The sequence below is a fragment of the Schistocerca cancellata genome, chromosome 11 (assembly GCF_023864275.1).
Source record: "Schistocerca cancellata isolate TAMUIC-IGC-003103 chromosome 11, iqSchCanc2.1, whole genome shotgun sequence".
Taxonomy (NCBI): Eukaryota; Metazoa; Arthropoda; class Insecta; order Orthoptera; family Acrididae; genus Schistocerca; species Schistocerca cancellata.
The window spans coordinates 147,202,764-147,216,923 of NC_064636.1; the positions used below are offsets into that span (position 1 = coordinate 147,202,764).

The window sequence follows — 14,160 nt, forward strand, 5'->3', positions numbered from 1 at the left end:
CATGGTCGCCAGTTCTGCAACACGGCGCCACTGAGCAGCCCTCTGTCCTTACATCTACACCTACGGTCTACAGACCAATATGAAGTGCACGGCAGAAGGAACATCCCATTGCTCCAGTTATTAGAGATTGACAAACTGCCTATTGGCTCCTGTCTCGGGTTCTTCGGCCGACATTCGTCTGATGATTTTTCTGACGTTTCGCCAGCACGAGTGGCTGGCATTGTCAAAGCTTCACCCTCCATTGCCGGTGGTGAACTGGAGCCGAGCTTGCGGCGGCAGACTATACAGGGTGTTACAAAAAGGTACGGGCCAAACTTTCAGGAAACATTCCTCACACACAAAGAAAGAAAATGTGTTATGTGGACATGTGTCCGGAAACGCTTACTTTCCATGTTACAGCTCATTTTATTACTTCTCTTCAAATCACATTAATCATGGAATGGAAACACACAGCAACAGAACGTACCACCGTGACTTCAAGCACTTTGTTACAGGAAATGTTCAAAACGTCCTCTGTTAGTGAGGATACGTGCATCCACCCTCCGTCGCATCGAATCCCTGATATGCTGATGCAGCCCTGGAGAATGGCGTGTTGTATCACAGCCATCCACAATACGAGCACGAAGAGTCTCTACATTTGGTGCTGTGGTTGCATAGACGAGAGCTTTCAAATTCCCCCATAAATGAAAGTCGAGAGGGTCGAGGTCAGGAGAGCGTGGAGGCCACGGAATTGGTCCACCTCTACCAATCCGTCGGTCACCAAATCTGTTCTTGAGAAGCGTACGAACACTTCGACTGAAATGTGCAGGAGCTCCATCGTGGATGAACCACATGTTGTGTCGTACTTGTAAAGGCACATGTTCTAGCAGCACAGGTAGAGTATCCCGTATGAAATCATGATAACGTGCTCCATTGACCGTAGGTGGACGAAACTAAAATGAGCTCTAACATGGAAATTAAGCGTTTCCGGACACATGTCTACATAACATCTTTTCTTTATTTGTGTGAGGAATGTTTCCTGAAAGTTTGGCCGTACGTTTTTGTAACACCCTGTATGTATCTGGCGCGCCAACGTCCGAGGGCTTCTCCGCGGTCACTTCCGGTGCGGTTCTCCTCTTGCTACCTGCGACGGTCGTTCGCTGCAGTACGGGAAGCCAGGATCCGTTTACCGTGGAAGTAGAAAAGGACAAGAAACTGCCATTTCTAGATGTGCCGGTCACATGGGACGGCGAAAACCTGGGACACAGCGTGTATCGAAAACCGACACACATGGACCGGTACCTGCACAAACTGTCAAACCACCACCAGAGAAGAGGCATGATTATTACGCTCGTAACGAGAGCAGGACGAATATGTGAGCCGCAACACCTCAAAAGAGAAATGCAACAGCTGGAAACTGTCCTGAGGAGCAATGGGTACTCCACAAATTACATTAGAAGTGAAACAGTGCCAAACACTCGGCGAAGTAAGGAACCAGAAAAAGAAAAGTCGGGTACGGCCTTTCTGCCATACGTTCCCACAGTGACGGACACAATAGGCCGTATATTGCGCAAACATGGAGTAAAGACGATTTTCAAACCGACAAGGAAGATCAAAGAGTGTCTTAGATCGGCGAAGGAGAAAAGAGACCCACTTGCAATGTCGGGAATATACCGTATACCGTGCACATGCGGAAAAGTCTATGTCGGAATGACTGAACGATCAATTAACACCAGGATCAAACAGCATAAGCGACATTGCAGGTTGGGGCAGATGGAGAAATCGGCCGCGGCAGAGCACGCACTGAATCAGACCGACCACGTAATAAAATTCGTCGACACGGAATTTCTGGCTGTAGAGAAGCATTATCACACGCGCTTGTTCAGAGAAGCTGTAGAAATCCAAAAACATTCGAACAGTTTCAACAAGAAGGAGGAAAGCCTTAAGGTAAACGGATCCTGGCTTCCCGTACTGCAGCGAACGACCGTCGCAGGTAGCAAGAGGAGAACCACACCGGAAATGACCGTGGAGAAGCCCTCGGACGTTGGCGCGCCAGCTACATATAGTCTGCGGCCGCGAGCTGGACTCCAGTTCACCACCGGCAATGGAGGGTGAAGCTTTGACAATGCCAGCCACTCGTGCTGGCGAAACGTCAGAAAAATCATTGGATGAACGTCGGCCGAAGAACCCGAGACAGAAGCCAATAGGCAGTTTGTCAACAAGTGGCCACGAAAGCCTTAACAGTTTTGTATTAGGGATTCTTACCATTCCATTCACGTATCCAGCACTGCAAGAATGACTGACTGCCTCTGTGCATGCAGTAATTACTCTTATGTTATCCTCACGGCACTATGTGAGGGATGCATAGGGGGTTGTAGTAAAGGGTCATTCTAATCATAAACTTTCAAGTCCGGACGGGGTGGCCGAACTCTTCTAGGCGCTTCAGTCTGGAACCGCGTGACTGCTATGGTCGCAGGTTCGAATCCTGCTTCGGACATTGATGTGTGTGATGTCCTTAGGTTAGTTATGTTTAAGTATTTCTAAGTTCTAGGGGACTGATGACCTCAGATGTTAAGTCCCATAGTACTCAGAGCCAATTGAACCATTAACTTTCAAAACGCTGCAGAAATAACACCACTGGTCAGAATGACGTCAAACTGCAACAACAGAATATTATAGGAGAAGGGGGAAATGTACGGCAGAAGAAAAAAAGTGTGAAAATTGATGAATAGATGGCGCTGTATGTGTCAGAATACACACACTACTCGCGATTAACATTGCTACACCACGAAGGTGACGTGCTACAGACGCGAAATTTAACCGACAGGAAGATGATGCTGTGACACGGAAGTGATTAGCTTTTCAGAGAATTCACACTAAGTTGGCGCCGGTGGCGACACCTACAACGTGCTGACTTGAGGGAAGTTTCCAAACGATTTCTCATACACAAACAGCACTTGACTGGCGTTGCCTGATGAAACGTTGTTGTCATGCCTCGTGTAAGGAGTATAAATGCGTACCATCACGTTTCCGACTTTGATAAAGGTCGGATTGTAGCCCATCGCGATTGCGGTTCATTGTATCGTGACATTCTTGCTCGCGTCGGTCGATATCCAATGACTGTTAGCAGAATATGGAATCGGTGGGTTCAGGAGGGTAATACGGAACGCCGTACTGGATCCCAGCGGCCTCGTATCACTAGCAGTCGAGATGACAGGCATCTTATCCGCATGACTGTAACGGATCGTGCAGCCACCGTCTCGATCCCTGAGTCAACAGATGGGGACGTTTGCAAGACAACAACTATCTGCACGAACAGTTCGACGACGTTAACAGCAGCACGGACTATCAGCTTAGAGACCTTGGCTGCGGTTACCCTTGACTCTGCATCACAGGCAGAAGCGCCTGCGATGGTGTACTCGACGACGTACCTGGGTGCACGAATGGCAAAACGTCATTTTTTCGGATGGATCCAGGTTCTTTTTACAGCACCATGATGTTCGCATCCATGTTTGGCGACTTCACGGTGAACGCACATTGGAAGCGTGTATTCGTCACCGAGCGAGGTGGCGCAGTGGTTAGACATTGGACTCGCATTCGGGAGGATGACGCTTCAATCCCGCGTCCGGCCATCCTGATTTAGGTTTTCCGTGATTTCCCTAAATCAGTCCAGGCAAATCCCGGGATGGTTGCTCTGAAAGGGCACGTCCGACTTCCTTCCCCATCCTTTCCTAATTCGATGATACCGACGACCACGCTGTCTGGTCTCCTTCCCCAAACAACCAAACCATGTATTCGTCATCGCCATACTGGCGTATCAACCGGCGTGATGGTATGGGGTGCCATTGGTTACGCGTCTCGGTCACCTCTTGTTAGCATTGACGGCACTTTGATCAGTGGAACTTATGGCGCACCTCCGCACATTGCAAATCCAGTTAAGTAGATGCTGAAGCGTCATTTCGGAAATGCTGGAATTATCAGTCGCCGTTTCCCTACAGCATGGCCGTCCCAATCACCTGATCTAAACTCGTGTGACTTCTGGCTGTGGGGCTGTCTGAAAGATGTGTTCAGTGTTCCGATTGGACACTTAGCTGCATTGAAGGCACGCATCGCACAACACGTTCTGAACGTGACTCGGGAAACAGTAAGATTAGTTGTGGAACATGTTGTTTCTGGGCTTCAACTTGTTGCAGAAAACGGTGGACAGCATATAGAACATACACTCCTGGAAATAGAAAAAAGAACACATTGACACCGGTGTGTCAGACCCACCATACTTGCTCCGGACACTGCGAGAGGGCGGTACAAGCAATGATCACACGCACGGCACAGCGGACACACCAGGAACCGCGGTGTTGGCCGTCCAATGGCGCTAGCTGCGCAGCATTTGTGCACCGCCGCCGTCAGTGTCAGCCAGTTTGCCGTGGCGTACGGAGCTCCATCGCAGTCTTTAACACTGGTAGCATGCCGCGACAGCGTGGACGTGAACCGTATGTACAGTTGACGGGCTTTGAGCGAGGGCGTATAGTGGACATGCGGGAGGCCGGGTGGACGTACCGCCGCATTGCTCAACACGTGGGGCGTGAGGTCTCCACAGTACATCGATGTTGTCGCCAGTGGTCGGCGGAAGGTGCACGTGCCCGTCGACCTGGGACCGGACCGCGGCGACGCACGGATGCACGCCAAGACCGTAGGATCCTACGCAGTGCCGTAGGGGACCGCACCGCCACTTCCCAGCAAATTAGGGACACTGTTGCTCCTGGGGTATCGGCGAGGACCATTCGCAACCGTCTCCATGAAGCTGGGCTACGGTCCCGCACACCGTTAGGCCGTCTTCCGCTCACGCCCCAACATCGTGCAGCCCGCCTCCAGTGGTGTCGCGACAGGCGTGAATGGAGGGACGAATGGAGACGTGTCGTCTTCAGCGATGAGAGTCGCTTCTGCCTTGGTGCCAATGATGGTCGTATGCGTGTTTGGCGCCGTGCAGGTGAGCGCCACAATCAGGACTGCATACGACCGAGGCACACAGGGCCAACACCCGGCATCATGCTGTGGGGAGCGATCTCCTACACTGGCCGTACACCACTGGTGATCGTCGACGGGACACTGAATAGTGCACGGTACATCCAAACCGTCATCGAACCCATCGTTCTACCATTCCTAGACCGGCAAGGGAACTTGCTGTTCCAACAGGACAATGCACGTCCGCATGTATCCCGTGCCACCCGGTGTAAGTCAACTACCCTGGCCAGCAAGATCTCCGGATCTGTCCCCCATTGAGCATGTTTGGGACTGGATGAAGCGTCGTCTCACGCGGTCTGCACGTCCAGCACGAACGCTGGTCCAAGTGAGGCGCCAGGTGGAAATGGCATGGTAAGCCGTTCCACAGGACTACATCCAGCATCTCTACGATCGTCTCCATGGGAGAATAGCAGCCTGCATTGCTGCGAAAGGTGGATATACACTGTACTAGTGCCGACATTGTGCATGCTCTGTTGCCTGTGTCTATGTGCCTGTGGTTCTGTCAGTGTGATCATGTGATGTATCTGACCCCAGGAATGTGTCAATAAAGTTTCCCCTTCCCGGGACAATGAATTCACGGTGTTCTTATTTCAATTTCCAGGAGTGTATAAGCAATCTCCTCTCTAGATTGACTGCACTTCTCCAGAATTCTACCAATAAATCGAAGTCTGAAACTATGTGATATTCCGTTTCACATCAACACAAAGTGTTACACGCAGGTATTTGTATGAGTTGGCCAATATAAGTCACAGCATACTACGTTTTTCCGTTTTGTGAAGCGCACAGTGCAATGTGTATTTTACCTGCGTTGCATGCCGAATTCTGTGCAGATTTGTTCCTTCGCCGACGAGTGAAAAACTGAATCAGAACGTAACCGAAATAAGCCACCCGTAAGTTTTTCTGACAGCATTTTTAGTAGAACTGTTTTGCTAAATGGATTTGGTTGTTTCTGATATAATTTTCGTGTAATTAACTAGCTGCTCTAGTACACTTAATATACACAACTAGCCATAAAAATTCCTACAACACGAAGATGACGTGCTACAGTCGCGAAATATAACAGACAGCAAGAAGATGCTGTGATATGCAAGTGATTAGCTTTTCACAGCATTCACACAAGATTGGCACCTACAACGTGCTGACATGACGAAAGTTTCCTACCGATTTCTCATACAGAAACAGCAGTTGACCGGCGTTGCCTGGTGAAACGTTGTTGTGATGCGTCGTGTAAGGAGGAGAAATGCCTACCATCACGCTTCCGACTTTGATAAAGCTCGGATTGTAGCCTATCGCGATTGTTATCGTGTCGCGACATTGCTGCTCGCGTGGGTCGAGATCCAATGACTTTTAGCAGAATATGGAATCGGTGGGTTCAGGAGGGTGATACGCAACGCCGTGCTGGATCCCAACGGCCTCGTATCACTAGCAGTCGAGATGACAGGCATCTTATCCGCATGGCTGTAACGGATCGTGCAGCCACGTCTCGATCCCTGAGTCAACAGATGGGGACGTTTGCAAGACAACAACCATCTGCACGAACAGTTCGACGACGTTTGCAACAGAATGGGCTATCAGCTCACAGACCGTGGCTGCGGTTACCCTTGACGCTGCATCACAGACAGGAGCGCCTGAGATGGTGTACTCGACGGCGAACCTGCGTGCACGAAACAAAACGTCATTTTTTCGGATGAATCCAGGTTGTTTACAGCATCATGATGGTCGCATCCGTGTTTGGTGACATCGTGGTGAACGCATATTGGAAGCGTGTATTCGTCATCGCCATACTGGCGTATCACCCGGCGTGACGGTATGGGGTGCCATTGGTTACACGTCTCGGTCACCTCTTGTTCGAATTGACGGCACTTTGAACAGTGGACTTTACATTTCAAATGTGTTACGACCCGTGGGTCTACCCTTAATTAGATCCCTGCGAAACCCTACATTTCAGCAGGATAATGCACGACCGCATGTTACAGGTCCCGTATGGGCCTTTCTGGATACAGAAAATGTTCGACTGCTGCCCTGGCCAGCACATTCCTCAGATCTCTCACCAATTGAAAATGTCTGGTCAATGGTGGCCGAGCAACTGGCTCGTCACAATACGCCAGTCACTACTCGTGATGAACTGAGGTATCGTGTTGAAGCTAAATGGGCAGCTGTACCTGTACACGCCATCCGAGCTCTGTTTGACTCAATGCTCAGGCGTATCAAGGCCGTTATTAGGGCCAGAAGTGGTTGTTCTGGGTACTGATTTCTCAGGATCTATGCACCCAAACTGCGTGAAAATGTAATCACATGTCAGTTGTAGTATAATATATTTGCCCAATGAATACCCGTTCATCAACTGCATTTCTTCTTGGTGTAGCAATTTTAATGGCCAGTAGTGTATTTCACTGCGCGACCATTCTCAACGGGAGAGTCGCGGACGCTCGATAGATGAGAAACTGAGAGTCTGGCAGTCGGCAATATTACACTGAAGCGCCAAAGAAACTGGTAGAGGCATGCGTATTCAAAAACGGTGAGATGTAAGCAGGCAGAATGCGGCGCTGCGGTTGGCAAAGGCTCTATAAGACAAGTGTCTGGCGCAGTTGTTAGATCGGCTACCGCTGGTACAATGGCAGGTTATCAAGATTTAAGTGAGTCTGAACGTGGTATTATAGTCGGCGCACGGCCAATTTTACACAGCTCCTCCGAGGTAGCGAAGAAGTGGCGCTTTTCTCATACGACCGTTTCACGAGTGTACCGCGAATATCAGGAATCCGGTAAAGCATCAAATCTCCGACATCGCTGAGGCCGGAAAAAGATCCTGCAAGAACGGGACAAACGCCGACTCAGGAGAATCAAAATGGCTCTGAGCACTATTAGACTTAACATCTGAGTCCCCTAGAACTTAGAACTACTTAAACCTAACTAACCTAAGGGCATCACACACATCCATGCCCGAGGCATGGACCTCTGCTGTTCCTGATCTATGTAAATGACCTGGGTGACAATCTGAGCAGTTCTCTTAGGTTGTTCGCAGATTTTACCGTCTAGTAAGGTCATCCGAAGACCAGTATCAGTTGCAAAGCGATTTAGAAAAGATTGCTGTATGGTGTGGCAGTTGGCAGTTGACGCTAAATAACGAAAATTGCGAGGTGATCCACATGAGTTCCAAAAGAAAACCGTTGGAATTCGATTACTCGATAAATAGTACAATTCTCAAGGCTGTCAATTCAACTAAGTACCTGGGTGTTAAAATTACGAACAACTTCAGTTGGAAAGACCACATAGATAATATTGTGGGGAAGGCGAGCCAAAGGTTGCGTTTCATTGGCAGGACACTTATAAGATGCAACAAGTCCACTAAAGAGACAGCTTTCACTACACTCGTTCGTCCTCTGTTAGAATATTGCTGCGCGGTGTGGGATCCTTACCAGGTGGGATTGAGGGAGGACATCGAAAGGGTGCAAAAAGGGGCAGCTCGTTTTGTATTATCGCGTAATAGGGGAGAGAGTGTGGCAGATATGATACGCGACTTGGGATGGAAGTCATTAGAGCAAAGACGTTTTTCGTCGCGGCGAGATCTATTTACGAAATTTCAGTCACCAACTTTCTCTTCCGAATGCGAAAATATTTTGTTGAGCCCAACCTACATAGGTAGGAATGATCATCAAAATAAAATAAGAGAAATCAGAGCTCGAACAGAAAGGTTTAGGTGTTCGTTTTTCCCGCGTGCTGTTCGGGAGTGGAATGGTAAAGAGATAGTATGATTGTAGTTCGATGAACTCTCTGCCAAGCACTTAAATGTGAATTGCAGAGTAATCATGTAGATGTAGATGTAGGCAGGATTCGAACCTGCGACCGTAGCATCAAGGTGGTTCCAGACTGAAGCGCGTAGAACCGCTCGGCCACACCGGCCGGCTCAAGAGAATCGTTCAGTGTGACAGAAGTGCAATTCTTCCGCAAATTGCTGCAGATTTCAATGCTGGGCCATCAAAAAGTGTCAATGTGCGAACCATTCCTCGAAACATCATCGATATGGGCGTTCTGAGACCCACTCGTTTACCCTTGATGACTGCACGACACAAAGCTTTACGCCTCGCCTGGGTCCGTCAACACCGACACTGGACTGTTGATGGGAAACATGTTGCCTGGTCGGACGAGTCTCGTTTCAAAATGTATCTAGCAGATGGACGTGTGAATGTATGGAGACAAGCTCGTGAATCCAGGGACCCTCGTGTCAGTAGGGGACTCATCAAGCTGCCAGACGCTCTGTAATGGCGCGGGGCATGTGCAGTGACAGTGCTACGGGACCCCTGATATGTCTACACTCCTGGAAATGGAAAAAAGAACACATTGACACCGGTGTGTCAGACCCACCATACTTGCTCCGGACACTGCGAGAGGGCTGTACAAGCAATGATCACACGCACGGCACAGCGGACACACCAGGAACCGCGGTGTTGGCCGTCGAATGGCGCTAGCTGCGCAGCATTTGTGCACCGCCGCCGTCAGTGTCAGCCAGTTTGCCGTGGCATACGGAGCTCCATCGCAGTCTTTAACACTGGTAGCATGCCGCGACAGCGTGGACGTGAACCGTATGTGCAGTTGACGGACTTTGAGCGAGGGCGTATAGTGGGCATGCGGGAGGCCGGGTGGACGTACCGCCGAATTGCTCAACACGTGGGGCGTGAGGTCTCCACAGTACATCGATGTTGTCGCCAGTGGTCGGCGGAAGGTGCACGTGCCCGTCGACCTGGGACCGGACCGCAGCGACGCACGGATGCACGCCGAGACCGTAGGATCCTACGCAGTGCCGTAGGGGACCGCACCGTCACTTCCCAGCAAATTAGAGACACTGTTGCTCCTGGGGTATCGGCGAGGACCATTCGCAACCGTCTCCATGAAGCTGGGCTACGGTCCCGCACACCTTTAGGCCGTCTTCCGCTCACGCCCCAACATCGTGCAGCCCGCCTCCAGTGGTGTCGCGACAGGCGTGATTGGAGGGACGAATGGAGACGTGTCGTCTTCAGCGATGAGAGTCGCTTCTGCCTTGGTGCCAATGATGGTCGTATGCGTGTTTGGCGCCGTGCAGGTGAGCGCTACAATCAGGACTGCATACGACCAAGGCACACAGGGCCAACACCCGGCATCATGGTGTGGGGAGCGATCTCCTACACTGGCCGTACACCACTGGTGATCGTCGAGGGGACACTGAATAGTGCACGGTACATCCAAACCGTCATCGAACCCATCGTTCTACCATTCCTAGACCGGCAAGGGAACTTGCTGTTCCAACAGGACAATGCACGTCCGCATGTATCCCGTGCCACCCAACGTGCTCTAGAAGGTGTAAGTCAATTACCCTGGCCAGCAAGATCTCCGGATCTGTCCCCCATTGAGCATGTTTGGGACTGGATGAAGCGTCGTCTCACGCAGTCTGCACGTCCAGCACGAACTCTGGTCCAACTGAGGCGCCAGGTGGAAATGGCATGGCAAGCCGTTCCACAGGACTACATCCAGCATCTCTACGATCGTCTCCATGGGAGAATAGCAGCCTGCATTGCTGCGAAAGGTGGATATACACTGTACTAGTGCCGACATTGTGCATGCTCTGTTGCCTGTGTCTATGAGCCTGTGGTTCTGTCAGTGTGATCATGTGATGTATCTGACCCCAGGAATGTGTCAATAAAGTTTCCCCTTCCTGGGACAATGAATTCACGGTGTTCTTATGTCAATTTCCAGGAGTGTAGATACCACTCTGATAGGTGACACGTATGTAAGCATCCTGTCTGATCACCTGCAGCCATTCATGTCCATTGTGCCTTGTCAGCCTTTTGTGGCCGAGCGGTTCTAGGCGCTTCAGTCCGGAACCACCTTGATGCTACGGTCGCAAGTTCGAGTCCTGCTTTTGGCATGGATGTGTGTGATGTCCTTAGGTTAGTTAGGTTTAAGTACTTCTTAGCCTAGGGGGTTGATGACCTCAGATGTTAAGTCCCATAGTGCTCAGAGCCATTTGAACCATTGTGCATTGCGGCAGACTTGGGCAATTCCAACAGGACAATGCGACACCGCACATGTCCAGAATTGCTACAGAGTGGCTCCAGGAACGCTCTTCTGTGTTTAAACACTTCCACTGGCCAACAAACACCCCAGACACGAACATTATTGAAGTGACACCAACTTTTATTTTCGTTTTATATATTTTCTACGATCATTCCGATTATGTTTGTTGAAAAACAAGTGTCTATTGCTGCTTCAACTCTTCATGCAATAATAGATAACTATTTCGTTACTCAGTGCCAACTGAAGTATTGTCTGTATGTGAATTGCTCGTGTCACTGAAGGAACTTATTATTAGGAAAGGAATAGAATGAAGTTGATATTAACTGTCTTGTATCAAAGTGATGTATCTCTATTCCTTTAAAGCACGATAAACTTAAAACATCAGAATGGACCATCAGAATTTGGCGGTGAGGCGTTGCCGTCTTCGAAAATCAGGTAAATTTTTGGAAATTTGTGGTAAGGTCTTACGGGACATCGGTCAATAAGGTTACCCACTACTTAAGCTAACTTAAAGTAACTTACGCTAAGGACAACACACACACCCATGCCCGAGGGAGGACTCGAACCTCCAACAGGGGGTGGCGCACGGACCGTGACAAGGTGCCGTAGACCGCGTTGCTACCCCGTGTTGCCAAAAATCAGGTTTCCTGCCAGTAATTCGCGTCGTACTTGCATTATGTTTCGACCGTATAACCCACAATCTCCATCAGCTGGTACGCCTGGGAAATACTACGGGAGTGTCGTAGGACCGTTGCTATTCACAATATACATAAATGACCTTGTGGATGACATCGGATGTTCACTGAGGCTTTTTGCAGATGATGCTGTGGTGTATCGAGAGGTTGTAACAATGGAAAATTGTACTGAAATGCAGGAGGATCTGCAGCGAATTGACGCATGGTGCAGGGAATGGCAATTGAATCTCAATGTAGACAAGTGTAATGTGCTGCGAATACACAGAAAGATAGATCCTTTATCATTTAGCTACAAAATAGCAGGTCAGCAACTGGAAGCAGTTAATACCATAAATTATCTGGGAGTACGCATTAGGAGTGATTTAAAATGGAATGATCATATAAAGTTGATCGTCGTTAAAGCAGATGCCAGACAGATTCATTGGAAGAATCCTAAGGAAATGCAATCCGAAAACAAAGGAAGTAGGTTACAGTACGCTTGTTCGCCCACTGCTTGAATATTGCTCTGCAGTGTGGGATCTATACCAGATAGGGTTGATAGAAGAGATAGAGAAGATCCAACGGAGAGCAGCGCGCTTCGTCACAGGATCATTCAGTAATCGCGAAAGCGTTAGGGAGATGATAGATAAACTCCAGTGGAAGACTCTGCAGGAGAGACGCTCAGTAGCTCGGTACGGGCTTTTGTCGAAGTTTCGAGAACATACCATCACTGAAGAGTCAAGCAGTTTATTGCTCCCTCCAACGTGTATCTCGCGAACAGACCATGAGGATAAAATCAGAGATATTAGAGCCCACACAGAAGCATACCGACAATCCTCCTTTCCACGAACAATACGAGACTGGAATAGAAGGGAGAACCGATAGAGGTACTCAAAGTACCCTCCGCCACACACCGTCAGGTGGCTTGCGGAGTATGGATGTAGATGTAGATGTTGCTGCTACTGGCCAGCATGTTAACTTCGCACGGAGCACTCGACGCAACGCGGGAGCAATGACGTACGGCCTAGTCTCAAATAGACGTAAATACTGGACCCAGCCTACACTGAATTCAGCCTCAGGGAGCACCTGATGAAGATTGCGAATTACGTGATAGAAACATCGTCCAATTACGACGCAGATTACAGGCAGAAAACCTTTTTTACCAAGATGACAACCCCAGAGTAATTTAAAGTGACAACAGGGAACGATCTATTGATAAGTAATCAGCATGGTTTCAGAAAACATCGTTCTTGCGCAACGCAGCTAGCTCTTTATTCGCACGAAGTAATAGCCGTTATCGACAGGGGATCTAAGGTTGATTCCGTATTTCTGGATTTCCGGAAAGCTTTTGACATCGTTCCTCACAAGCGACTTCTAATCAAGCTGCGGGCCTATGGGGTATCGTCACAGTTGTGCGACTGGATTCGTGACTTCCCGTCAGGAAGGTCGCAGTTCGTAGTAATAGACGGCAAATCATCGAGTAAAACTGAAGTGATATCAGGTGTTCCCAAGGAAGCGTCCTGGGACCTCTGCTGTTCATGATCTATATAAATGACCTGGGTGACAATCTAAGCAGTTCTCTTAGGTTGTTCGCCCATGATGCTGTAATTTACCGTCTAGTAAGGTGATCCGAAGACCAGTATCAGTTGCAAAGCGATTCAGAAAAGTTTGCTGTATGGTGTGGCAGGTGGCAGTTGACGCTAAATAACGAAAAGTGTGAGGTGATCCACACGAGTTCCAAAAGAAATCCGTCGGAATTCGATTACTCGATAAATAGTACAATTCTCAAGGCTGGCAATTCAACTAAGTACCTGGGTGTTAAAATTACGGACAACTTCAGTTGGAAAGACAACAATGTCGGGAAGGCGAGCCAAAGGTTGCGTTTCATTGGCAGGACACTTGGAAGATGCAACAAGTCTACTAAAGAGACAGCTTACACTACACTCGTCCTCTGTTAGAATATTGCTGCGCGGTGTGGGATCCTTAGCAGGTGGGATTGACGGAGGACATCGAAAGGGTGCAAAAAAGGGCAGCTCGTTTTGTATTATCACGTAATAGGGGAGAGAGTGTGGCAGATATGATACGCGAGTTGGGATGGAAGTCATTAAAGCAAAGACGTTTTTTGTCGCGGCGAGATCTATTTACGAAATTTCAGTCACCAACTTTCTCTTCCGAATGCGAAAATATTTTGTTGAGCCCAACCTACATAGGTAGGAATGATCATCAAAATAAAATAAGAGAAATCAGAGCTCGAACAGAAAGGTTTAGATGTTCGTTTTTTCCGCGCGCTGGTCGGAATTGGAATGGTAGAGAGATAGTATGATTGTGGTTCGATGAACCCTCTGCCAAGCATTTAAATGTGAATTTCAGAGTAGTCATGTAGATGTAGATGTGCCAATTTCTCTTATATGATCATTGCCTACAAAGAATATCGTAG

General features: G+C 48.9%; 1 protein-coding gene across 2 annotated transcripts in view; it reads right to left on the reverse strand.

Moving 5' to 3' along the window:
- The window catches only part of LOC126108894 (poly [ADP-ribose] polymerase tankyrase-1-like), a 131,094-nt gene that overhangs the window by 40,573 nt on the left and 76,361 nt on the right, over positions 1–14,160 (reverse strand). For both annotated transcript variants that reach the window (XM_049914261.1, XM_049914262.1), the window contains exon 2: positions 1–14. This exon is cut by the window's left edge and continues 560 nt beyond it. In XM_049914261.1, the coding sequence (XP_049770218.1) occupies positions 1–3 (3 nt within the window). In that variant the 5' untranslated portion in view covers positions 4–14. The remainder of the gene's footprint in view (positions 15–14,160) is intronic.